We start from the raw sequence: 26488 nt of genomic DNA on the forward strand, positions 1-26488 counted from the left end.
ACCTCCATTAGTACCTGGTCATGCTACATGTGGTAGCTGGAAGACAGAAATTTGCAGGAATGGAGAAGTTTCTGTTTACTCCTGTCAGTTTGGAAACACTTCTAGTTAAGTATAGATCTAAAGAAAAGTAAAAAGAAGAGAATAAAAATCCAAGCCACATAGAATGGTACATGCATCTTCAGCAACCACCCTTGAAAGACTGCATGTGGTCCAGATTCGGGAAGCAGCAGAGGATGACTATGTAGAGAAGATGGGCACAACTTCAAAACATGGGTGGGCTGTTGAAGACAACCAGTTGCTTGCTTCTGTTGGAAACATGACTCTCTTTCCTCAAGGCCTGAAAGAAGATTTGTAAATATGGGCACTAGACCTTCACAGGAGATGCTCAGCTTACTGTTATGATTCTGTGGCTAACAGTTTTAGTCCTACAACTATGACAGTTTGGTTAGGCCTATGCTCAGTGACATTAGCCTTCCTCCTCCAGTCCAGTGCTCCTACAGCATGCGACTCACAGTTTATCCAGTGCATCCAAATTGTTATGCATGTTGCGGGGCAAGGAGTAAAAAGCCCCTGTACACATCACATCCACCACGCCAGTCCAGCCCTTCCCCATTTTCCTGTTTGGTATATACACATCTTTAATGTGGATCCACTTCTACAGATTGAATTCGTGCTTCTCCCTGCCATCACACATCAGTCACATACCCCTTATGTCCCTTCTTGCCTCTAGCTTTTCCCCCTAAAGTTTTAGTTTATCCACATCTGCCCTTTCCCATGCCTCCCTTCATCCTCCACTCTCCCACTACGCAGTGCCTGTTTTTTCTTTTCATGCCACCTCCCTACAATGTCCTCATCCAAAAGTGTGTTTACTTCTTTCTAAGCTCACATAGAATCATTTAGGTTGGAAGAGACTTTTAATATCAAGCCCAATGGTTAAACCAGCACTGCCAAGTCCACCACTAAACCATGCCTCTAAGCACATCTATGCATTTTTTAAATGCTTCCAGGGATGGTGATTCCACCCACCATCAGACAGACTAAGGTGAGCTATAAGTCAGTCACAGGCTGCAGCCTGCACAGTTCTGACATGCAGAACTTGAGGAATATCTTAAAAAACTGAAGGAACATGTTAAGGAACATCTAGAAACTTAAAAAACTTTTATTTAGGTAAATGTACAGTGCAATGCCATACAGATGTGATTGAGCCGGCTCTAAATCCAGCTCTTCTGCCCAGTGCTCTGTCCTGCCTCGTTTGCCTGCCTTCTAGGCAGGAACAGGTGGAATCCCACACTCATGTCACTATACCACTGCTGACAGCAGGGTTAGCTCTTCTTCGGCTAGCTCATTTACCTCTGGGGTTTGCAGATATACTATGAAGAGATTCTTTTAGGGGGCTCTTGAAGGGTGAGAACAGCGTAAACGTGAAAGAAGTATTTAAAGTATTGCACTTACGTGACTTTCTTTTTATGTTTTTTGCATTCTGCTTGAGCTAATAAACTGCGTTTTAGGTGTATGCATTTATTTTTTTTAAAGATAATCACTGTAAACAGTATGTCTAGTAAGGACAGCATTAACTCAGCTTCAATCCAGCTTGCTTTTGTTTTTTTCCTTGCCCCTTACAACTGATTCCTGTCTCCCTTTGAGAGGGAGTCAACAGGAAGCATGACACTGTGAGGCAGGATGTGTGACAGAGTTAAACTTCCTGGTGAAGCTCCATAAGCATCAGTGCTGGAAGTATCCTTACTTACTGATTCCGTGTATCACTGTAAGAGACTTTCTTCATACAATGGCAGTTAATTAGAAGCACCATGTACAATGCTTTGCATGAATAAAGAAATTTTGCAAATTTATGTCAAATGTAGCTTTAATAATCTGAAAAAGAATATGCTAAAGAGTTTTTCAAATGGGTGACAGGAAAAGAACCAATTATGCTTTTATTTTGGGTGAAAAAGATTCATCATAAAAATCAAGCCAACAGTTTCATGTTGTAAGCACCAATATAGAGGAAATGCTGACAGTGCTGATTTTTAGTCATAAGAAAAGGTGTTCAAATATATTTATTAATATGTGAAATATTCTAGAGTCAGGACAAAGTCATGCTCACTAATGCAATCTCAGGCCTGTGTTACAATACATTCTCTAATGAATGACATAATAACATGCTTTCTGCCCATCAATATCTCTTCGTCATTCAGCCTAAAGGTCAGATGACAGAATGGCTCAAGATTTATTTTTATCATCCCTGTGCGAGGAGCGATTTCCCACTTCCCAGTTACTTGGATCCTCGCCTCCTTCATTATTCAGCCTTGCCTCATTCAGCAGGCAGCATATGGAGAATATATTCCTCGTTTTCTGCATGAGTTGCAGGCCAGGCAGTGGCCAAGGCAGAGCTTCCACGTAAACAAGGAACAATGTTTATTTGATGTGCAGTGAGCATTTTATTTTCCTAAGAACTTCACCTAAGAGACGACAGCCAGTTGCTCATGCAGCCTGTGGGAGCCATAAGTAGCTTTGCATTTGCCAGCCTTTGCTCCTGGGCTTGTCAGGCGATTGTACAAGCCCCACAGTTCAAAGCATTCTAAGGAACGTTTCCTTGCAACACTTTTTGTTTAGAATAGCCAAGCCTACAGTGAAGGTTTCTAGTAGACTAAGTTACAGCACATAGAATATTTTTTTTTATGTAACTTGTAATTACTACATTTACAGACATTTAGGCCTGAGAATAGATGGGCTCGTTCTGTATAGTGCAGAAAAAACTATCTGAATGAGGCATTTTGGGTGTTCGATAAAAAAATCCTGTTGCTGGAAGCAGCAAAACATATCAAGAGATTGACTAGTTTGATTTGGGGGCATCTACATATAAATCCATTGGACCTGCACTTTCAGGACAAATTTTAAAAGCCGCCCCCTCCCCCCAAATATGGGTCTCTAAAGAACCTTGTGCTATGGCAGTCACAGTGTCTGAAAGGATCCAGAGAACATTCAGTACCTGCTACTTTTAATGGTATGATGGGAAGCTATTTCATGCCTGAGAAATAAATGCCTTTTCTATACCTCAGGGGAAGAGTTGTGCAATCCCGAATGACTTGCCATGCCTAGGCTAGTCTTTAAACCCTTGGTTCCCACCGTATAAGAAGCTGAAGCTCCAGAAAGCCACGTTCCCATCCCAACCGCAGGCCTTATAAGGAACTTTTCTTTCTTATTGCTGTTTGCCAAGCCACCTCGGAGAGCCGCAGCCAACACTTCATTGTGCTGTGGGACGGCCCCGTCCCTGCCTGCGGGTGCGTGTTTCCACCTGATAATACGTAGATATGTAGAAAAAACTGATCCATCGATCCTGCAAAGCGACCTATCTTTTATGACTTTGCGATTGTGTAGTAAACCAAAGCGAACCAGAGAAGTGCGGAGCTCAGCACTGTCTGTGTCTCAGCTGGAAACTGCTCTCTAACATTTACAGCTCAAATACTGCAAATGCAAACCAGCATCTCCAGCTATCTGACATCAATGGGAGATTTTTAATACCAAGTTCAGGTTTATGATGAGTATTGTTTTGTATATTCTGTTATGCTAGAAGAATTTTTAGTGAGGCTTCTCCAGGAGCGTGGCAATTCCCTGGCAGCATGTACCGTTCCTCTGAAACAAAGGACATGTGGCTGCTCTTAGTATAAACATCATCAACGGCTTGGTCTGAATTAAGAATTAGCAAGACAAGAACACTTGAAATCCAATATATGTAGATTTCTGTGGCTCTCCAAGCCGGTGTATTTTTGGCTCCCAGGGGAAGGCATGCACCGCTGCTGCGGTGCCCATGGCCGAGGCTGTACCCTGTGGTCATGGTTGTACCCCGCAGCCGGGGCTGTACCCCACGGTCATGGCTGTACCCGCGGCCGGGGCTGTACCCCGCGGTCATGGCTGTACCCGCGGCCATTTCCCCGCGGCGGCGACCCCCGCGAACGTAGGGGAGCGCAGCCCGTCGCCGCCGCCCGCCCGTGTGCCGCCCTCGGGCAGCTCTGCCCCGCGCTTCGCCCGCCCGCCCGCGCCGCCTTCTCGGGCCCTGCGGGGGGCGGGGTGAGGCCGTGCCGCGGCAACCCGGCGGGCTGCGGGCTGCGGGCTGCGGGCTGCGGGCTGCGGGCTGCGGGCTGCGGGCTGCGGGCTGCGGGCTGCGGGCTGCTTGCGGGCGGGCGGGGCGGCCGGAGGCAGGTGAGGGCGGGCGGCGGCGCCGGCAGGGGGCGCCGCGGGGCGGGGGCGGCTCCGCACCCGAGTCGCTGCGCAGGGCAGAGGCAGCGGCGCAGCCCCCAGCACGGCGGCCGCCCGGTCTCCCGCAGGGCAGCGGGCTGCGCAGTCCCGGCGCTGGCGGGCGGGCTCGGGGCGGGATGTGACGCCGACCTGTAGCCCTTCACCCCAGGGAGGCCTCGGCTTCCCTTCCCCGCCCGTTTCCACGCAGCGTATCTGGGGACGCGGTCGGTTACCTCAGGTGGCGGCTGTGGGGGTGGCCGCCAGGGCGTAACGCGGCTACCGCTTGCCAGCGCCGGTGAGTGACCCGGCCGCGCCTCACCTCTGGGTGGCCCCGGCGGCCCGTCGGGCCTTGCCCCGCGCTCCCCCTCTTCCCCGGGCCCCGCGGTGGGCTTGCCGTGCCGGCCTGTGCCCCGTCCCGCAGCAGGCGGCCCAGCCCCGCCGCGGCCCCTCCGCACCCGTCACGGGGGTGCGGCGCTTCAGGTGGCCTGGGGTGGCCTCTCGGGCCGGGGCGTGCGTGGGCTTTCCCGAGGTGTTCCCGGGTGTGAGGGACAACCTGGCCCGTGTGGCCTCGGCAAACACTGCCACATCTGTTAAACACCCAAAGCGTGCGGTGGGTGAAGGTTGTAGCGGGTTGTTTGCACTGGCCCGAGACAGTAGAGGTGCCCAGATGAACTCTCGCTCACCTTTCAAAAATAACCTGTTTTGATTCAGGCTCTGGGCTGAAGGTTATCCCGGCTGTCATCGGTTTTGAACTCGCCTTTCCAAGACTCGAGGTAAATTGGCTGTTTCTGTTGGAAGTTGCTTCGTCTCCTTTCAACTGCTTCTTTTCATACAGCGCCAGCATTTCACATCCAGGTGCTGTTCAGGCTGCTGGGGGTGGTGCTGGAGGTTAACACAAGGGAAAAACTTGTTCCCATACTGCTGGGCATCTGGAAGATGAGATGGCACCTGGGATTTGTTCTCTGATACAGGCTGCTGCTTGAAATGTGTCTCAGCTATTAACATGAGAGATTTGTGGCACTATTTCTGCAGCCTGAGAGATAAATGGCACAAGTCTGGTGCCACTGTGGCCGTTCACTATGGGCATTGTCTGTCATGGCTCCCCTGTGGCAAGGGCTCCTTTCTACTGTGCTGACACCAAGTCTAGGCTAGTTGCGGGTTGTGCTGCTGCGGGGCATCTTCTGTGCCACGCCTGGGGTGTTAGGGTACAGAACAGAGTCCTGTTTTGTTGAAGTCCCCCCTGCCTTTCACACTGTTCATGTCTTTCTGCACGAGGATGACAGACTGGATAGGTTATTATGTACCTGCTTATAAGAGGAATATATAGCACGTTCAGTTCTGCAGTGAGGAAAGAGGAAGGGGGCTAAATCTTTGGGTTATTATTTTATCCCATTTTTGCTTTTCCCGTTGGAAAACCTGCTTGATGACAACAGCTAGTAGCTGGCCTGCTGGTGATTCACAAATACCCCTCATTCATTCATTCATCTTATTTATTAAAAGAAGACTCGAGTACATGGCAAAACATGATGTCTTAAAGTGATACACTCAGCCAATCTATGCTGCCTTGTTTTGACATTGTGTTTTCTATCCATTTGTTGTGTCTTATTCACAGTTGGGCCTTAAACCACATACACATGCATGTATACACACATAATTATTTTTCTTTGTGAATCGTCTTGTAGTCTTATAGGCAAAGTTATGAATTTCTTCACAAAATATTCTTCAAATACTCCCAGGTTTAGACATAAATTGGATTATAGCAATGGTAAGGTATAATGCAAAGCACTAATAGAATATAATACAACTGGCTAACACCAGGCCAAAACACCACACTCATTTTTCTAGTGCATCTGTGCGGAAGCTTCCACGTTGGCTCTTTTTTGTGATTAAGAAATGGAAACCATGTTACCGGTTTCCTGCTTTCTCATTTCTGAGTATGGGGCTCCCTGTTAAATCTGACTTCAGGCTTTCTTGACATGGGGAGTAGCTGTCCTTTCTCATTTATAATATTATTCTCCTTGAGGAAAATCATCTTGATCTCAATGTTCTGCAGTTTGTTATTGACTGGACCTGTGGAGCCGGTCTCCAGTTCATACTGACCTGTGCAATTTTTTATATTTTTTCAAATATATGGCAATATTTTATATTTTTCCAAAATAATAATTCCTCAGGTTTTTAAGAAGAAAGCAAAGAGGAGCTGCTGATCAAGAGATCTGTCATGACTGGCAGCCCATGTAAGAGACTTGCCTGGAGTGACTGTGAGTATTTCAGGACTATTTTTGCATAGATTCAGTGTTTCCCTGGATAACTTCCAGTTTCGTTTGCAGCATTGTGGTGTGCATGCTGCTAGCTGTGTACAAGCCATTCTGAAACTGTGGCACTCTTACCTGTGCTGTATATGGGGTGCTGTGCTAGCCTTTCTGTATTTTTGGAGGAGGAAACTGGGGAATGACTGTTCAAGTACTATAAACAGTCCTTGACTATATACAAAGCTCGAACAGCTGCAAACCTTCGCCTCTCTAGAGTTAACATCTTTCACTGCTGCTTCTGTATGGAGTACAGGAGTAGGGCTGGTAAAATGCCAACCTCCACAGGCATGCCAGCCCAGCGCCCTGCTTGTAGGACTGATGACTGTGAAAGAGCTGGTGCCAGTCTGCACCATATAGAAGCCTACTGTCACTGAAAGATGATTTCTGAAGATAGAGTCTCATTTTGTCTCTGTACCATTAACTGAGGAAGTCTACCTAATGAAACTTTGTAACCAGGTCAGTTGTTGTAATATTTGATCTTAGCAGAGAGTTCTGATCACATTCCATACTAGACTGAAGGTTCTGTTTTAGTAAAGGTAGAAGTACATCTGCTACATTTACAGTCAGCTTACAGTATATGGGCAATGGACGACTGGGATACTCCAGATAATGTTGATGCTGGGGAAAATGGACAGCCATTTCAAAAGTCCACAGAAAGTAAACTTAGATACAGCAAGGGTATTTAATCAACTAGAGCCAGCTTAGGTCATGCAGAATATTTTGTTAATAAACAGGAAATACCAAAGTCCTAGAACCTCTGTGCTGAGGAACAGAAACATTACTGCTGTTGTTGCTTCCATTTCTGCCTCAGCCACTCTAGGCTCTGGGCTGCCTCTGCTGCCAGTTGCAAGTGGAGCTAGCCCAGCCAACCATACATTGATGCTGAGGTATGTTCATTGTTCTGTAGAACTTTAAATGAAACTGGGCCTTAGTGTCTATGATTTCCTGCACATGATCCATCACAGCCTGGAGGAGATACTGCCAGAACCATCATTTACACTTGAGGTAAATAATATGAGGAGAGGGAGTTTCACCAGCCTTGCAATGAAGTCTGTATCTGCTGTGGGTACTGCTGTTGCTTATGGTAGGAATCCAACATACACTTTTTAAGAAATCTTTGTTTATTGCATAGTGCTTCTCATGGGTATGTAGCAATGGTGTGAGAATCTTTGAATGCATATTATGAGCTGTGATTCCCAAGACTTAGGTGAGATGTCTTAGGAGCTTGAAGAATTGCCATTTGGCAAACTGGACTTAGATTTCAGGGCTTGGATTTCAGCATACAAGAGACATTTTCTTTAATAAATTGAAGGTAAATGGATATAGATGAATAAAAAGACATAACAGCAAGTAAATATGTAGGGCTGAGAGCAGCTTTCCAGATTAAGAACATTTTTCAGTATAACAAAAGAAAACCAGAGGTGAGCTATGTGTGGAGCACCACAGAATGCAGGTAAAGAAAGTGAATCATGTGGTTAAAGTATAAATGTGGTGTTTCCTTATTTCTCTTTATTATAACAGATGTCTTTGAGTCAAAGCACAGACAAGATTCCGAAGATTCCCATGAGGCACACAAGAAGTTATCAAAAGAGAAGGAAAGGAGGGTGACAGTCAATCAGTGGGATGAAGATGTACAACCCCTCATTTCATCTTCTAAATGGCTTCAACTTCACGGGCTCAAAAGAAACAAATTGTCCCTACCCCAGATTTTGTCACAGATTGGATTCCAGCACAGGAAAGGTATGTGAAAAATCAGTAAAAGGATAATAATAAAACCCCAGACTTTGAATAGTCTATAGGGTCACGCTCATTTTGCATCCCAGTGTGCACAGCGGAGATTTTTATGTTGTCTCTTATCTCATGATAATGGCAGAAAGGGAAGCTGTATCCACAGTTGTTGACATTGCCAGTTCAGGTAACTGAGGAACTCCATCTCCTTTTGATCTGAGAAGGGCTTAGGATCTGAGAGGGACTTTCCTTACTCAACTGTACTGTTGCTTTGCCCTCGGATCCAGTTCAAATCCTCTCCAGTTTAGCTGTAGCTGGGAAATAACTTGTGCTGCTGAGGCTGTTAGTCTTTTTTTCCTGCAAATAACACACCGTAAGATCTCTGTCCATTTTTAGGTAGTAAATATAATGTATGCTATGCCATAATCTGGAATGAACTAGTTGATCATCAGGGCTAGCCGGCCTGCTTGGAATTGTATATTATTTCCAGGGATCCAGCTTTAAGGAAGCAGTTAAATTTGATTAGAATTCAAGCTGCTCTTTGTGCAAAGTCAAGCTATAGAAAAATGTTCCTTTGCAGTTATCTGACAGCTGGAGGGGAAGAGTTTGCTAATAATTATTAACTACGGCCATAATAGTGCTTTGCAGAGCATGTTAAGATATTCTTTTCTTTGAACAGCTTGCTGCCTGAGAAGTAGGAATTGTAATGTATTACAATTGTTCTAGGTTGCATAATTTAAAGTTTTGGCTGGCTTGTGTTCATGGGGCATTCAAAGATCAACAGTGCAGATCCGGAAATCCTATATGCTGTAGATGAAGAAGAAGCTGTTACGCAGGGTTAATGTTGTTACAGTGTAATTTTAGGAGCAGAACGTACTAGTTTAGCAGGGCAGCATGCTGTACAGAATAGCTACTTTATGACGTTAAATATTCCCACCCCTAATGTTTTCCTATCAGTGGAGATCCTGTAGAAGATTTCTAGCTACTGAAAGAGCAGAGTGCAACCTTTTCCTTAGTTGCACCCACTTCTGCACCCATTTGGTTGTGTAAGAGAACAGCATTATCTGTACCAGATTTTGTATTTTGTTTGATAGACAAATATTTGCAAGTCCTGTTGTGAGGTAAATGGATAATACAGAAGTTTAATTGCCTAAACTTTTCATTTATTGAAATCCCATGTAGCTTTTTGGCCTATAAATAATTAAATGTGGGGTTTTCCCCCTCTTCTGACTACACTGGCAGGGAGTAGCAAAAGCAGAGCTGCTCTGTGGGGGGAAAATGAGCCAGGAGCCAAAGGAGATCATAGCCCAGGCAGTGCCCTCACTGACCAGGATGCAGTCCTGTAGCATCTAAGCACAGCAGGCAGAGCAGGGTGCTGCTAACAGTGTCCACAGACAGTCCCAGACAGATTGAAGTGATGAACCAGCTGGGGAGTGTAGCCAGGAGCTGCAGGAGATGGAGCCAGAGACAAGACTGGAGACATGGAAGGCCACAACATAGGTTTTCGAGCCACATCCAGGAGAGTGAACTGGGGAGAAGGCTACAATATAGGGCTGACAGGTCTATCCAGGAGAGAGGTCTGCTAGCAGAACTTGAGACAGGTACACCTGCAACACAGCTAAAGCAAAGAGTGGGTTCCCAGGTCTGAGCGCCCTGGGAGTGGGAATGCCAGGTCAGGCTGTCAGGGCAATTGAGGCCTGTTGGTGCCCTCAGGGTCCCATCATACACATAGCCAGAGAAAATCAGAAAACAAAAGCATAATTAGAATTTCTCTCAAGTTTATTAAGGTCGAGTTCCATACAGATGCATGTACCTCCCACACGGATGGTATGCACATGAACTTGAAAAATATCTGTTTGAAGTAATCCTTATTATTAGCAACTTGATCTTTTGTAACCTTTACTGTAGATTATGTGACCACCTTGGGAAAATTTGTGGCTTCTCGGTATGCAGATGGTCTGTTTCCTCAATACAAGAGAGCACAAGATGGCAGCGTGTATAATGTAAGTGTGACTGAGTTGTGGTAACTTCCCGGTGCGCTTAGAAGTTATTATCACTGTAGCAGAATGGTGTGACTAAAATGTCTCCCTATGGCATGAAACATTTATATTCTTTGTGAGGACTTTATCTTTTTTGTTGTTGTTTTGTCAAACTGTTAGTGAAAACAATTGTTGATAGAGAAGCTAGGTATCTTTTTTTTTTCTTGCAAAGTCTTAGGCACTTGCCTTGGTGCAGCATTGCAGTAAATCTTTCCAGACAAGACTGCAGTTTCTAAGCAACATTTACCCTGTCTTGAAAGAGGGAACACTTAAAAAAAAGATGTTCGACTGAGTTAAAAAAAAGTAAAATCATAGTCAATAAAATAAATGGAGATGCTGAAATAAGAAGACATAATGTGCTGTCATTGCTGATGCAAAGCGCTGCTTTGCTTACTGCCAGCGGGTCACAAAAGGCTCAGCCTACTCTATAGAGACAGCTAGCTGGATCTCTGCCCAGGCTCATGTTCTAAGGAATGTCTTAGCAACAGCTGCTGGTGGCCCCATTGTTAAGGGGATGGATTCTGATTGAAGAGATACGCATGTGAGCGATGAGGGGAGGGAGTTAATACATAAAGGATTTTACAAAAGCAAATGTCTTGTCATTTTTTTCTGGTAACTAGAGCCACTTCTGAGGCACAAAGCTTAAAAATGGAAAACCCCTCAGCATTTCAGGGAGCCTTTCCTCCTCATTTTCCCCCATTAATGGCATATGAAATATCTGCATAATGTCTTTTAATCTTAGGATGTTAAAAGCAGTAGGAAAGACATTTCTGGTAGCATTAAGGTAGCGATGCCACTATACAGGATCTGGTAAGATCTCATTTAGGATATTGTGTACAATAGTGTGTACAGTTACCACAGGCTGAGAAGAAGCAATTCAAACCAGAACAGGTACTGAGAAGAGCTAGTAGGATGAACTGCAGTGGAGTGCTGATCTTATGAGAAGGCTTGGTTGAGGTTGAGTATGTAAGACTGAAGAAGACAGACAAAGGGTAGCATTATTGTCCTTGAATGCCTACAGAAAGGCAAATCACAGGGTTAGGGAAAAACTATAGTTTTCTATGCTAAAAGGCACGCTAGTCCAAGAATAAATGAGTATGAACTTCCATGAATAAATTTAGGCCGGACAGTCAGAGGTTTTCCAGCCCTCAGAGAAACAGGAATCTGGACTAGCCAACTACAAGTGAAAGAAGTGCTGCAAGAAAACTGCTTTAAAGATGGAGTTAGATCAGTGTAGTGCAGTAAGTTTCTTTGTATGAGTCTGGCTGTCATAGGAGGAAACTGGATTTAAGTGCTCCTTCCCAGAACTACATTCCTTTGGCAGACAGCCTGAGACTGTATCTGGGAGGCACATTACAGGGCCCTAGCTGACATTAAAGAACAGAGAAAAATACAAATGTGAGGAAGACTTATGCACACTATCACACAAAATACCTTCTCCCTGAGAAAAGTTCTTCTCTAAAAACATTAACATATCCAAGGTTTGGTACTTTGTCCTGGAAAGGTAGTTACAGGTAGAAGGTAGATGGTGAGTTAGCTTACATGGGTCAGAGATATTGAGAGAATGTCTTTACTGGAACCTGCGGTTAATTTTTAAACCTACAGATCACTTTGCATGGTGACTGTGTATACATATATTCATAGGATGGATCAGCTGGTTTTAATTTTAATACTGAATCTAGTTTTTTCTTATTTTAGTGATACACTATGGGAAGTGTTAGTTGTTGATTGCAGTTGTCTGAACTAAATTTGCCTAAGTACCTACCCACAAATAGTTAGTTGATCTGTAATGCTGGGCATTGTTAGTAAAATAATAGTGCAAACAGGAAACGTTTTACATTTTCCTTTCAAATGCTAAAGACAAGGTGGAGATTGAAATGCCCCAGAACCAAACGAACCAAACTGTAAGCTCCCTTGTATCACTGTACAAAATTTTAAGAGCCAGTCAAAATTCTAGTCTAAGAGCGTACAAAGTTTCTGTGTCCTTGTTTGTTCACCCATCTGCTCTTCAACCCCTTCTACATCCCAGCCTGTGTTCAGCTCATTCTAATTGCACCAGTCTTGAGACAGACAAGTCAGACAACCCACTGGCACTGTCCCATGTTCATATAAAAAGATTATGAAAAGCAATTAGGACAAAATGCAATGTCTTTTCTTTGCAGCTTAGATGCATTTGTCAAGTATTTGCTCTTGAAATAGTGGAAGAAAAATGGGTTGTTTTCACTGCTACCTTGGCTGGCATATCTGGCACTTGCAAACCAGCTATTGCAGCTGTCCTAAGCTTCGGGCTGCATTTGTGTTTTTTGTCTTGATGTTCAGTTTCCTTCTCTCCCTTATTTAAATAAAGCTGACAGCCAAAAAAGAACTGATTCTTCATTTTGTGGATTGTCTAATGGGAGCTATTAAGCTATATAAGCAGCGAATGGAATGGTTAACCAGTGAGAGCCGGCAGATATTTGGAGTTATTCAAGAACGGTGCATTGTCATTGTTTTGGATTTTGGCACTGCGGATCCAACTGAATTTGATCTATGTCGGGATGCGCTTTCTATGGTACTCATGGAACAGGTGACGCAAATTGCCAAATTCAACCTCATTCGGTAAGCAAAAAGAATCATAGAATGGTTTGGGTTGGAAGGGGTTTTTAAAGTTCATCTAGTCCAATCCCCCTGCAATGAGCAGGGACACCTTCAACTAGACCAGGTTGCTCAAAGTCCTGTCCAGCCTGACCTTGAACGTTTCCAGGGATGGGGCATCTACCACCTCTCTGGGCAACCTGTGCCAGTGTTTCATCACCCTCACTGTAAAAATTTCTTCCTTATATCTAGTCTGAATCTACCTTCTTTTACTTTAAATCATTACCCCTTGTCCTATCACTACAGGCTGTCCTAAAAAGTCTGTCTTCATCTTTCTTATAAGCCGGCTTTAAGTATTGAAAGGCGACAACAGGGTGTCCCCAGAGCCTTCTTTTCTCCAGGCTGAACAAAGAAATGCATGCATGCCTATTGCTGGCGAATAAAAAGGAGTCACATATCATATAGACATGAGTTTGGATAATACGTTTTCTTTAGTCAAAACTGTCCTGATTCATGTCATGCTAATATCTACAGATTTTCCACACAGTCATGCTAAGCTTGCTACTTCCATTTAACAGAAGACCATTATTACCCTGAAGAACAGATAAAGACTAACAGAACCTGAATACTGGTATATTCCTTCTACAAATATAGCATAGAAAACCAGAAAGATAAGGGGGACTTTGCAACAGCAGTAATGCTCTTCAGGCATCTAAGTATTAAAGAGTGAAACAGTGAGGTCCCATCTGACTGCCTAGGCATTCTTGTGTCTTTAGGCAATTACAGGTTTCTGCCTTACAGCTAGTCATAAGCATAGTCATTTGTATTTCTACAGATTTCAGTGGTCACAGAAATCAGTAGCAGAACTAGGAAACAATACTAGATTTCCATAACAAAAGACAAGTGCTTGTTTCCTTAACATAAGTAAATGAATTTGGGTTTAGTTACAGATAGAATAATAGAGGCACCTATTCAAATTTATTTATCTCTGCACAAATTCTCATATATGCATAAAAGTTTGAACACATAAGCTTGGGTTTGAATAGATGAGTTGGATTTTGTGACTAGGAAAAAAAAAACAATGCACAAATTAGGTCATACGATTTTAAAATTCCTTCCACAATGGTAACTTGTAACTACACTTGTGATTCTTAAAGTTGTTTTACCCAAGCTTTGTCCTACAGATTTGATTGTGGTGCCCTATCTTAATTCTCTAGCTTGTGACACAACCAAGATTTGAAAAGTAGAAGGTCACTTCCATAGCTTTTGAAAAGCACATAAAACATTTTCTTTAAAAATGATCTGCAAAGCCAAATTGGAGCACAGTAACTGTGTTCACTGATTTGTTTGCTTTTGCAGGAGGGAGACAAAAGACAACATAGTATATAAATTATTACTTTAAAAGAATCTTGGAAAATATACTTGTCTTTTAGATACGCAGGAAACTCTTCAAAATAGCGCTTGATGGAATGTCACAAATGCTGGAACCTGCTGGGTTTTTATTTGCTTTCTGTCTTTTTCTGTACAAATGCACAGGCTTACATGCACATACACTTTGTACTTCTGTACTGCCATTAAGACTAAGGCTTTTGATCAATTAAAATACCAAAAAGCTTAGCATCAAAAGTTTTATTTTGATGGGTAGATAAAGATCAGCCCTACTACAAGAAAAGCTGTCAGTTAAAAAGGTCTGACACAAAGGTCATACAGCAAGTTGTGGAAAGAGATCTGTGGAAGCCAGATTTTTTTTTATACATATATTTTAAAAACCTGATTGTTTTTTTATGTTAAAGGAAGACACAAATTAGGAACCATTTTAAAAGTACTTTAACTCTCTTGGCCTTGTTTTGGAAACAGTTGTCTCAAAAAAGGGTTTAATTTTTCCCCTACTACTTCTGTTGCAAGTCAGAATTTAGTATCTGTGGTTTACTGTAATTATTACTTAAGAATATAAAAGAATAGTAACAATAGCAGAGCTTCACTCTTTTGCTCTGCCAGCATTATTCTCACTATTTCTGATTTATAGTTAATGTCATTTTCAGGGCTGCTCAGGATCTTATGAAGTGGCAACAGAAATCTACTCCAGTGTCTGAGCATACTGTAAAGTCTGCTGCTAAGTGGCTCTGGAAGCTGGACCATATGACAGCTGCCAGCCATACCAGCTCTGCTGAAGCCCTGCTGGAAGCCATGAGTGATGAGGCGGTAAGCTCATACATCTTTTCAGAGGCCTCAAGTAAATACAAGAATATTCAATGCCAGACTGGCTGCTGTGATTTGCCCAGATGAATATTGCAGAGATAAATATTAATGACAGCACTGGGAAAGTTTTTTTCCCCAAGTGTAGCTGCATACTATATTTACTGATGGCCTGTTTATGTAAATGTACTGTATTTTGAATGCAGGAACTTGTTTATTTTCTTTTCTAGAGTACACAGAATAAATAACATATTCAGTCATTAAAGAAAAGAGAGAACATCTTCCATTCCACTTTCTTTGCTGTATATGTTTTTCAGGGCTTCAAGTTTATGAGAAAATTGCTAGTATCAACATTATTGAAGGCAGGGAAACCATTTTTAGTTTGTTATGTATCCAAAGTGCTCATGAAAAATTATATTTAAAATCCCAAATAGTAAGTACAGAGATTTATTTAAGCATTAACTCATGGTAGGGGTATGCAAGTCCTTTTCCATCAGCCAGGTTATAGCTAGAGTTTCTTCCAGGACAAAAAAACAAAGCATGCACAGGCATTGTTGCAATTAAATTCTGCCTGTTTCTAAAAGTACCATATTACTTTATCCATTATAGCAGAGTCACAAGACATAAAACATATATACCATCATTTTACCTAGTCACCTAAAACTTGTGTTCTTAAAGAGCTATTTTATGAAATTTGCTTACAATGTACTTTGTTTCTACTCCCTAGCAGCTGAATTTAATGGAAAATTGGGCCTACTGTGTGTGGACTTGGGTCATTGGGTTTCACTGCCATTAAGATCCATGCCTCTGCACAGATCCAACTCTAACTCCTTTATAAATAGCATTCTGAGATGTTGTTTGAAGGAGAAGGTAAATTAGGCTTGAGTTTCTTTCTGGTTCCCTGTGCTGTTGGATTCTCATCCAGATGAACCCTGATGTTTGGAAACTGATAGTAAAAAGGAACTGGGTGAGGAACAAATTGTGCAACAGTGGGATTTTTTTATGGATGCTTTTTAAAATGCTTCCTTTATAAATTTTATTACCATTTTAAATTTGCAGTATATTACTGATTCCCTGGTGGGAAACAAAAAACCCCCAAACCACTTAGATTTCAGTATTTTCTGGATGAAAAAAAAAGGCTTGTTGGATCTGGTGGGTCTGTGTATGAATAAACAGAAATTAAAATCTGTCCAACAGTGAGTTGTCTGTTACTTCTTTCTGGACATTGGTGAGCTAATAGGCAATCTGGGGGAGTCAGTTGTGGCAGGTGCTCAATATAAAACCATCTTCAATTACTCCTAAATATAGTCATTATCATTCATAACTGACAGTTCATTTGAGTGCAAGCTTCACTGTACTTCAGGCTGGAGAGACCCCATTCAGTCCTAGGCAAAAGCTGCATACTCACTGAACAGTCCGTCATAAATGACTCATTCCTCAGAACTGGCTTCATCAACAGAAGTGGTTTCAAAACAATAGCTCTTTTTTCCCCTAGACTTGGCTCTTCCTGTCATTCCTTTAGCTGATCTTTCTTCCCATGTGTGGTGACTCCCTAGATTTCCTTTCCTCGTGACCCGTCAGTCCCAAGCTCAAGATCACTCTGCTGTAAGGTTGCAATTGTTTGAGCTCTACCTGCCACAGATGCATCCGCAGTTTTAAACTGATGGTTCTGTACAGGTCCCACTCTGCAAAGTGTGGGTCACCCATCTAAAACACATCTCTCACCAAGGTAAAGACTGTGAGGAACTGTTCATGGTATTCTTCCTTTTCTTGTATGTAGTATTTTTGCTTGTTTAGATGGCTGCATAAATTATACTCCTCAAAATATGAAGGACTAAATGGAAAGGTTTTAACCTTTCCCCACTAACCCATAAGGAACATTTCCTTTGTGGTATGGTATTGCTGGGTTTGTAGTTGAGTGAATTGTCTGCTGTTTGCAATTTTGTTTATTTTCTTGTGAGGAGCTGGTTCTGCATCAGCTATGCCCAAGAAATGGCAGCATTTTAAAAGTTGCAGAGGCAGGCACTTTTTTGGAGGAAGTGTGAAAACTGATATCCTTATTGAATATCAAGTTTATGAATTATTGGAAGTCTTGGGAGGGAGTGGGGAGAAGATGTGAATCTGAAGGAACACAAGGAAAAGTGGTTGTGCAATATGCAGGCATTGCCTCAGGTCAGGAGCACTTTCAGCAAAAGGAATAGGAGCAAGGTGTTGTCCAAGGACTGGGTCTCAGCTGGGAGAGCTCTGTGCATGCTTGGATAGCTTTTTAGCTGGATGAAACAGAGAGGGAACCTTGTAAAACTGAACTAAAGCACAGATCGGTGTCAGTTCTTTCATTTTGTTTCTGTGCACCTTTTTCTAAAGCTAATAAGTATTCTATTTAATCTTGCACTTTAATGAAACATACTTCTCTTTAACTTTAGTATTTGACCAACATTAACAGTGATGCCAGGAAACCTGGCTGATCACAGACCCACTTGTTCCCAAGCAAGAGTTGTCTGTAACTATGGGCCCTGCCTCCCACATGGAGTGTCTTGCCCCCCTCTACAAGATTTAAGGGAAGCCTGAGGTGTCAAGGTGCTGCTTCATTAATTTCCCTGGTCTAGGTTGAGATTGGGTTGCTGCTTGGGAGAGATCTCTTCCAGCACTGAGGATTAGCCCAAGCATTTGTGGCAAAAGGTAGAGGAGGGAGAGAGTTTGAAATGATGTGGAAGAGTGCAGGGATCCCAGAGCCTGGAAGCTTCAAATACAAACTGGACAAAAGATGTTCATGTAGCCAGTCTGTTGACTCAGGGAGCTGAAATATGAATCAGTATCAAAGGCACTACTGGAAATGCGTGTACAGGTTATTCTGAATTTGCTTTACTACTGCATGAAATTACGTGTGTGCAGAAACATTTCCGCAGTGCCATCCCAGACTTGAACAGGTGTCTTGTCTTTAGTGGTGCATGACCTAGGATTGCTAGTCATTCATAGCATCATAGAATGGTTTGGGCTGGAAGGGATCTTAAAGATCATCCAGTTCCAACTGCCCTGCCATGGGCAGGGGCACCTTCCACCAGACCAGGTTGCCCAGAGCCCCATCCAGCCTGGCCTTGAACACTTCCAGGGATGGGGCATCACAGCTCCTCTGGGCAGCCTGTTCCAGTGCCTCACCACCCTCAGAGTGAAGAATTTCTTTCTTATATCATCTAATCTAAATCTTCCCTCTTTCAGTTTAAAGCCATTCCCCCTCGTCCTAGCACTACATGCCCTTGTAGAAAGGCTTTCTCTCCAGCTTTCCTGTAGGCCTCCTTTAGGTACTGGAAGGCTGCTATAAGGTCTCCCCGAAGCCTTCTCTTCTCGAGGCTGAATAACCCCAACTCTCTCAGCCTGTCTTCTTCATAGGAGAGGTGCTTCAGCCCTCTGATCATCTTCATGGCTCTCCTCTGGACCCACTCCAACAGGTCCGTGTCCTTCTTATGCTGGGGACTCCACAGCTGAATGCAGTACTGCAGGTGGGGTCTCACGAGAGCAGAGGGCGAGAATCGCCTCCTTCAGCTTGCTGGCTGTGTTTCTTTTGACGCAGCTCAGGGTGCGGTTGGCTTGCTGGGCTGCAGACGTACATTGCTGGGCCATGTTGAGCTTCTCATCAACACACACCCTGAAGTCCTTCTTCTCAGGGCTGGCCTCGATCCATTCTCTGCCCAGCCTGTGTTTGTGCTTGGGATTGCCCTGACCCATGGTGCAGGACCTTGCCCTTGGCCTTGTTGAACTTCATGAGGCTCACCCACGCCCACTTCTCAAGCCTGTCAAGGTCCCTCTGGATGGCATCCCTTCCCTCCAGCATGCTGATCGCAGCACACTGCTTGGTGTCATCAGCAACATGCTGAGGGTGCACTCGATTCCAGTGTCCATGTCACCGACAAAGATGTTAAACAGTGCCAGTCCCAATACCGACCCCTGAGGAATGCCACTTGTCACTGGTCTCCACTTGGACATTGAGCTGTTGTCTGCAACTCTTTGAGTGTGACCATCCAGCCAATTCCTTATCCAGTGAGTGGCCCATCTGTCGAATCCATGTCTCTCCAGTTTAGAGACACGGATGTTGTGTGGTACAGTGTCAAATGCTTTGCCTGACATCAGTTGCTTTTCCCTTATTTACCAATGCTGTAACCCTGTCGTCAAAGGCCACCAAATTTGTCAGGCATGATTTACCCTTAGTGAAGCCATGTTGGAAGTCACCTCCTTATTTTCCATGTGCCTTAGCATAGTTTTCAGGAGGATCTGCTCCATGATCTTGCTGGGCACAGAGGTGAGCATATTTGAGCGTATTTTTTCAGTTAAACAACTATTTATCGGATATTTATCTGTTGGTATGTACCATGCCATAGGACTGATATGCTGTACTTATTGTCTTGAACATCATCATGGGATACCTCTTTTTATATTTGTTTTTAATGGTGGTGAAAATTCAAGAAGCATACTTACCATGAGGATTGTCACATGGATAAGCGCATGTAACATGAAATCCCTTGTAATGTAATACTCAAGCAATAACTAAAGGACATTTCTTCAGCTTCTCTCTCTTCTTAGAATAACTTTTCCAGAATCTAAGTGTGTGTGGTCACCATAAACCTGCCTTAGAAAGTTAGAAAAAATATGAATTATCTGTAAATACCAGCAGTAGATTTGAAAGAATGGTGCCAGTAAAAGTGCTGCCAGTAGAAGTGTGTCTGGTGTAAGTGTTCTGACTGATTTTCAGCCTTGGCATGGCATAGCATCTCTCTTCAGAGACGGAATGTGGCACAGAGCCTTGTCTTCACTAATAACTGTAGAATCACAAAATGGTTTGGGTTGGAAGGGACCTTAAAGATCACCTAATTTGTCCCCATCCCCTGCCATCGGCAGGAACACCTTCCACTAGACCAGGTTGCCCAGAGCCCCATCCAGCCTGGCCTTGAACACTTCCAGGGATGGGGCATCCACAGCTTCTCTGGGCAATCTATTCCACTGTCTCAGTTCTTCTTCCTTACACCTCTCTTTAGTTTCAATTAACTTCTGTGGAAAGGGGCTTGCATTGGGCAGAATCAGACCCAGAGGCTGTGGGCCATGTTCTCTTCTCAATTCAGAAAATTTTGTGTGGACTTCATTTGAATTACAGGCGTAAATGAGAGAGAGAACCGAAGAACTGAAAATCTTACAGCCCAAGTGACGCATTGGTTCTACCACATTTTCCTACCAGTACTCAGCACAGGACAGTGCTTGAGTAAGTACCAGGCATCAATGTAAAACAGTGACTTCCAATTTCCCCTTTTTTTTTTTTTTTTTTCTGTTTAATGACAGGTTGAAGCTGTTTATTACTTTGCTGTGGGTGATGTTCCGGTGGACACAAAGCAGCTACTCCTCGAGAAGGTTTCTGATGGCCCTTGTCCAGTCAACACTGTATCTTTCAATGCTAGGGAAGATGAAACTATTATTTTTCTCAAAGAGCTGAGCCACTTGGCCTCTGGCAGGTATGACAAAGAAGCAGCACAGTCATCATTTCAGTACTTGTAAAGAGCTTTGCTGCTAGGAATGGTATTGGAAGATAGCTGAGTGTCATCCCTGTTTTATTCATGATGAAAATGAGACAAAGCAGTTTAATAAGCAATCTAGGGAAACTGGGGAAATAGTCTAAAAAATATGACTAAAAAGCAGGACCTACTCAAACAGAGCAGCTTCTCTCCGCTCACTGGCTTGCAGGAAGGCCATTCCTTTTTTGTATCACAAATCATCTGTCATTTGCTCTTCTTTTGGAGTCTGAAAAATTGTTCAGGGGAAGGGTCACAACATAAGTTTGTATTGTATTTCTTGTACTGAAAAGGTAATGCCTGTCCTAAATGGGCAGTTCCTGGAACAACAGAAAATTGATGTGGTGTCATCCATCAGGCCTGGTCTTGTGGAAATGTGGTTCTGTACCATGCTTTCTAGCATCTATTTGTTATGGTTGGTGGAAACTGACTATATTCCACATGGTGCATTGGCTAGTTTATCCTGGGAATCAGCTGCATGGTGAGAATCATCCCTCAGTAGAAAAGGATAATAAAACTTTCATCTTGATTCTGATATCAAAACAAGGAATACAAACAAACACAACCCCCCACCACATCAAACTCAGGCTGAACAGCAGGAGGGCAGAAGGAGTCAGTAGGTTTTTGTCTGCTTAACAGAAGTGACCTTACAGTCACAGAGCTGTGAAATGGCTGCTAGCTCTTTCTGTTTCACTGTTTCTGCAAGAGTGGGAAGACCTCAAACAGTAGAAATCTCCTAAATGACAGCAGAGCAATTGGTAAGATGGCAGCTGCTTAGCTCTTTTATAGCCATCTGTGTTTAGAAGTAGCTTTTAAGACATAGAGTATCTGCCAGAAAGCAAGACTGTGGGAAAGTGTTATGTTTGCTTTGGTCTGATGTGTGTCTAAGATGACTGTGTTTATTCTGAACCATGATACCTCCACAATACCAGGTACATTGCCAGTCACCAGTCACCATCCTTCATTTTGTTTTGGCAGTGTTTTTACTTCCTTTATAAAAGGAAAGTGAATATTTCTTGTATGGTAGAGAATGAGGCAAGAAGGGTTATGGCAGAGAGCTGAGAGGAATTGTCTTGTTTGATACGATTCCTACTGTTGTCTTTTTACCTGCATCTAGCTTTGGTGCAGATACTTATTGGGCCTTACTGGTGGATATGTATTTGCCTAATAACTATCTATAAGTTTAAGTCAGCTTTCCCATAGGAATGGCCTAGTTCATGGGCTTTTCATGGCTTGAGCTTGTTTTAGAAATGCTTCTTTTTCCTTCTTTGAGACCTTTTGTGTTCTGAAAATGAAACTAAATAAGTCTGCTTGACTTCCTGATTTGTATGTTGATAATGAAATAAATGTTCTTCTTGGGCTTTTAACTGGGAGTATAATCTGATAAAAAGGTGTTAGTGTCATCTCAGACATCTCAAATTACATGCTTGCTCAGCATGTTAAAAGCATTAATTAAAAATAGATTTCCAGGAGATTGAAAAGGAAGGTGGTTCAGAGTAAATGATACCAAAATGAAAGGATGTTCTTCATGAGAAGACTTCAGATGTACCTAAATGTATATAAAAAGTTTGATAATATTCATAGTATTGTTGTAGTTGAAGTTTTAGATATCTTTAATAGATAAGCAAATAATTCCAAAATTGTACACCACTATGATCTTGCATGTGTGACATACATCTTGTTAAAATTAGGAAAGTATGTAGTTTATGTACTGCTGAAAGCCCATTTTGTATTACAGATTTCATGCTTTTACAGAGAAGAATGACTACAGAGATGCTACTGGACCTGCACTAAAATGTGAAGAGGATGGAAAATGCCTAATTGTCCTGAATTCCAGAAAAGTGGAAGGGCGAATGCCACTAGGTAGATAAAACAAACCCAAGGTGATACTGATTTTCTCAGTGAGGCTTCAGAATAGAAATTTAATATAGGAACTTGCTAAGCGTAAAATCAAAAGAAGCCTTCTGTAGGCATGAGTGGGGTGAGGACAGGACTGGTCAAATGGGCATTCTGTGGGTGGGAAGGAGAGGGAAAGTAAGAGAGAGAAGTGAAGAGTGTAGAGGGATATGCATGTGAGAATGAAGAGAAGTGAAAAAAGGGACAAGAACATCATTTGTTTAGGGCAGGGGTTCTCAAACTACAGCCCGCGGCCGGATACGGCCCCCCAGGGTCCTCAGTCCGGCCCCCGGTATTTACAGAACGCCCCCGCCCCTGCTGGGGGTTGGGGGGGAAACCAAGCAGCTGCAGATGACTGCCTGCCACTGCATCCGCGCACCGGCCCCCTGGTTTAAAAAGTTTGAGGACCCCTGGTTTAGGGAGACGAAGAATAGTACTGGTATGTTTACGCCAGTGATCTTGTGGAAATGTATAGAGAAATGGCAGAAAAGAAGGGTGATAGTGTGGAAGATTATCTGATACAACAGCCACATCAATACAGGCCACTTTCATACATAGTATAAGGAGATTAAATCCACATGAGGTTGACTTGCTTATCTCAAGATCTGAATTTTTTGTAAAGACAGGCCAATAAGCATAGTAAAATAGCTATAGAGAAGAAGGTGCAAAGAGGGGAAGAAAAATGGATGGAAAAAAACCCAGGGGGAAACAAATAACAGAAAGAAATGGTTTTACTAAGGGGTGGATGTGGGCAGAAAGCCTCTGTGTTTTTCTTATTATTCATGGTGCTACTTCCTCTGGCTAAATCAGCCTTGCTGTTCAGTGGGACTGGACTGGGGTTTCTGCCAGCTTGAGGGGGAGACCAGCTTGTGGTGTGAAGTGAGGCCGTGTATGTCAGGTCTGATATCTTTATCAGCAGGACATCAAATTAAAAAATTATTTCTTTTAAGTATCAGGATGTGTATCTTTATTCTAATGGTTCACATCCCCATTATGCTGTGGGGCATTAGTGTTGGCCCAAAGGTAGAACACTGTTACCCTCTTCTTACTGCTAGGGAATATATGCCATATGGTGGATTTAGTGACTCACCTAAGGTTGTTTGTCAGTTTTGGACTAACTGGACCATATTTCCTAAGTTGTAGTCTAGTTCTGTGTGCACTAACCCATCCTTCACTAGTACTGTGATTATAACAGTACAAGAGAACCATAGTGGGAGGCCTGAAGTAAAATACTGAGGTGCCACCTCCTTTTGCTTCCTGAAGGGACACTCAAGCCTCACCCACAAAGGGTTTAGAAACCAAGAGCAGAGTATGCTTCAAAACCCTCTCTCTCATTTTGTACTAATTCAGAATAGTATAATGATTGCCTTCAGTCTGCTACAAGTGCTTCCTTGCTGGACCCCATTTGGGGGTGTGCGTGGGGGAAGCTGGCTTCCTCTTCCCCCAGGCAGTCAGCCTGTTTCAATAGATGGGCCTAGAGCTCCTGTATGACTGAAATTACTTCCTCACCACTGTTTCTAAAGCTGAAAGCTGAATGGCTTTAATCGCTCAAAAGGGCAGTAATCCCCTTGAAGTGCATTGTCTGTTGTGTCTTATTGCTATTATGGAGTAGAATTTACACATTAAAAAGGAACACAGCTTTCTGCATTTAGTGGGTATTATAAGCACAGTCATGACATCACTGGCAGCCAATTGGAGCATTTCAGTTGTATGCAGAATCTAAAGTCCTTTCTGAGAAGGAAACGCATTGGAGACGTTATTCTGGTCTGCCTCTGACGTCTCTTGTTTCGGAGACTCCTTCAAGGGTGTAGAAGGCAATAATAATAAAAGTGTCGATTACTCACTATTGGGCCCTGAAACTGGCTCTTGGATGTGAGGCATAAACTATACAAAGAGATAAACAGAGAACAAACTGGAGATTTAATCTTCCAAGTGTGGTGTTTCTTTAACACAAATAAGGGGAGGCATAGGAATATTTTGATTATGTTTCTTTTCATACCACAAATGCAACAGTTGGAAACTGAAACTCATAATTATGTTTTATGGACTGGAAAAGCTGTTTTAAGAACATCTGATGGTTTTCTGGATATCCACTGAATAACTGTTCTGCAAATACAGGATATCTTCATGTTCACTCTTTTTCATTTGCTTAACCAAAACAAGTCGGAAGTAAACTATTTAAAACTTTATAAGAGCTCTGTTCTCCCCTGTTTTGCATCGTGAGCAGTCATTTAGAAAGCAAGCGTGAGAAACTGCCAAATTTTGATTTTTTTTACATATGTTTTGAGTGGCTGCTGGAGATCAAAACAGGTGTAAGCCAGTAAAGAATTAAGGTCCTTATGTTGGCAGACTCAGATTTACTTAAGGCAGAGCAATGCTTTTACATAAAGCCTAATTTCACCGATGTGGTGATACCTCTTCATCCAGCACTCATTTTCCTGTTATCACTTCTGCCTACATTGCTAGTGTAGTTTCTTCATCTGCAAAAAGCTGCAGAATTAAGCAATGGTGTTATGTAATTAGAATTATAAGTGGAAGGGAGGTGAAATTTAAGTTAAAATTTGAAGACGTAGAGGGTAAGAGGTGGTGGAAGCTGTGGAGAAGAAGGTTCTTGCTGAGAAGGGGCACAGTTGTGTCAGATATCTGCTTGGAATGACAGGGAGACAAGTGCTAAACAGCTTGAAAAGCAATAATGTTTTGAACTAGATCTTGAAAAGAATAGTGGGTCCTCGTTGGCTGAAATAGAAACAACGGTAAAAATCTGTGCAGTGTTTTTCTGTGTGGTAGAATAGATGAGCCAGTACGCGTAAAGAAAATGCAACAGGACTGAAATCAGGATTTGACTGATGTGATAAATCCAAAGAGGGACGCATCTGACCTCCTTGTGAGCAGTGTGAGGCTGTATTCTTAGATGTGCTTGGCTTTCCACATTTACCTGATGGCCACAGGGGAAATTTCAGGTTGCTGTGTGTAAATTGAGAAGCATAAAAGCACCAGCCTCCTGTATGACATTCAAGTCAATAAACTCTGCACTGTTTATATACAGAGACATGGGAGAGACTGAACTCTCCCTTTGGAGGGTCAGGGTAATGTCTTAAGAGTAGCTACGTTGCCTACAAGGTGTAGCAAAAATCATTGCCTCTGCTTTTCCCTTGCATGGGCTTTGTCTGGTCTTAGCAGCGTAACCTTGGCCTGGCAAATCTCTTTGCTAATATGTAGAGAGTGATGCAGATAGCCACTCTGTGATGCCACATGGGGTACAAAGTTCATGTGCTTTGTGCATTTGCCCAGTGGGAAAGGGGCAGAATCCGGCTGCAGTGAGTTTCAGCGCTGCTTGACCTGGCAGGTACACAGGTAAAGCTGCATACTCCCCTTCTGTGCTCCTTTGTACCTCCATTCATCCCCCTCCCAGTCGAGATTTCAAAAATCAATGATTGAGGGACTATTACTATGTTCTGCTGCCACGTAGAGGCTGAGGAAGGGACCAGCACTGAAAAAATGAAACTGCTCATCTTGCCTTGCAGGCAAATGAAGTTTAAAATAGATCTTATTCCATTATATTTGGATTTGCTTGCTTCCATGGTTTAAGTCAGATAATCAAAGAAGTACAAAATGGTATTTTCCATGAGCTGCTTTTGCATTTGCATTTGCTTGATGTTTCAAAGATACTATAAATTTTGCAGGTTTGTTGGTTTGTTGGTTTGGTTTTGTTTTTTTGTTTGGTTTTTTTTTTTTTTTGTATGGGCTTTTTTTTTTTTTCTCAGCAGGTTTTATGTCTTGAGTATGAAATCTAATGGGTTGCAGTGGCTTGTTAAATGGATGAGTTTGTCTGCTGGGAGGAAGGTGTTTAAAAACTGCTTCTTTTAAGCTTGCCTGACCATGTTAAATAACTGGGAAATGGAAATAAGGGTGGTTATGAGTTTCCGTGTACATGTGCAAGTGTGTTTGTGGTTTTGCT

General features: G+C 42.9%; 1 protein-coding gene and 1 long non-coding RNA gene across 5 annotated transcripts in view; one reads left to right on the forward strand and one right to left on the reverse strand.

Annotated features, from left to right (window-relative positions):
* Window positions 1-4595, reverse strand: part of LOC114017412 (uncharacterized) — a 33580-nt gene extending 28985 nt beyond the window's left edge. Inside the window, exons 1-2 of one of the 4 annotated variants that reach the window (XR_008730804.1) lie at window positions 4556-4595; window positions 3-3633 (exon numbers count right to left, since the gene is read on the reverse strand). This is a non-coding gene — a long non-coding RNA (uncharacterized LOC114017412). Of the gene's footprint in view, window positions 1-2; window positions 3634-4469 lie in introns of those variants that run through there. The other 3 variants (XR_008730803.1, XR_008730807.1, XR_008730809.1) reach the window with 3 other exon arrangements.
* VWA3B (von Willebrand factor A domain containing 3B) overlaps window positions 4395-26488 on the forward strand; it is a 74019-nt gene continuing 51925 nt past the window's right edge. The window contains exons 1-9 of the mRNA XM_055701463.1: window positions 4395-4531; window positions 4948-5009; window positions 6408-6494; window positions 8067-8285; window positions 10182-10276; window positions 12660-12910; window positions 14929-15088; window positions 20408-20577; window positions 22373-22497. Coding sequence (XP_055557438.1) covers window positions 6455-6494; window positions 8067-8285; window positions 10182-10276; window positions 12660-12910; window positions 14929-15088; window positions 20408-20577; window positions 22373-22497 — 1060 coding nt within the window. The 5' untranslated portion in view covers window positions 4395-4531; window positions 4948-5009; window positions 6408-6454. The remainder of the gene's footprint in view (window positions 4532-4947; window positions 5010-6407; window positions 6495-8066; window positions 8286-10181; window positions 10277-12659; window positions 12911-14928; window positions 15089-20407; window positions 20578-22372; window positions 22498-26488) is intronic.

Source organism: Falco cherrug, chromosome 2 (genome assembly GCF_023634085.1).
Source record: "Falco cherrug isolate bFalChe1 chromosome 2, bFalChe1.pri, whole genome shotgun sequence".
Classification (NCBI taxonomy): domain Eukaryota; kingdom Metazoa; phylum Chordata; class Aves; order Falconiformes; family Falconidae; genus Falco; species Falco cherrug.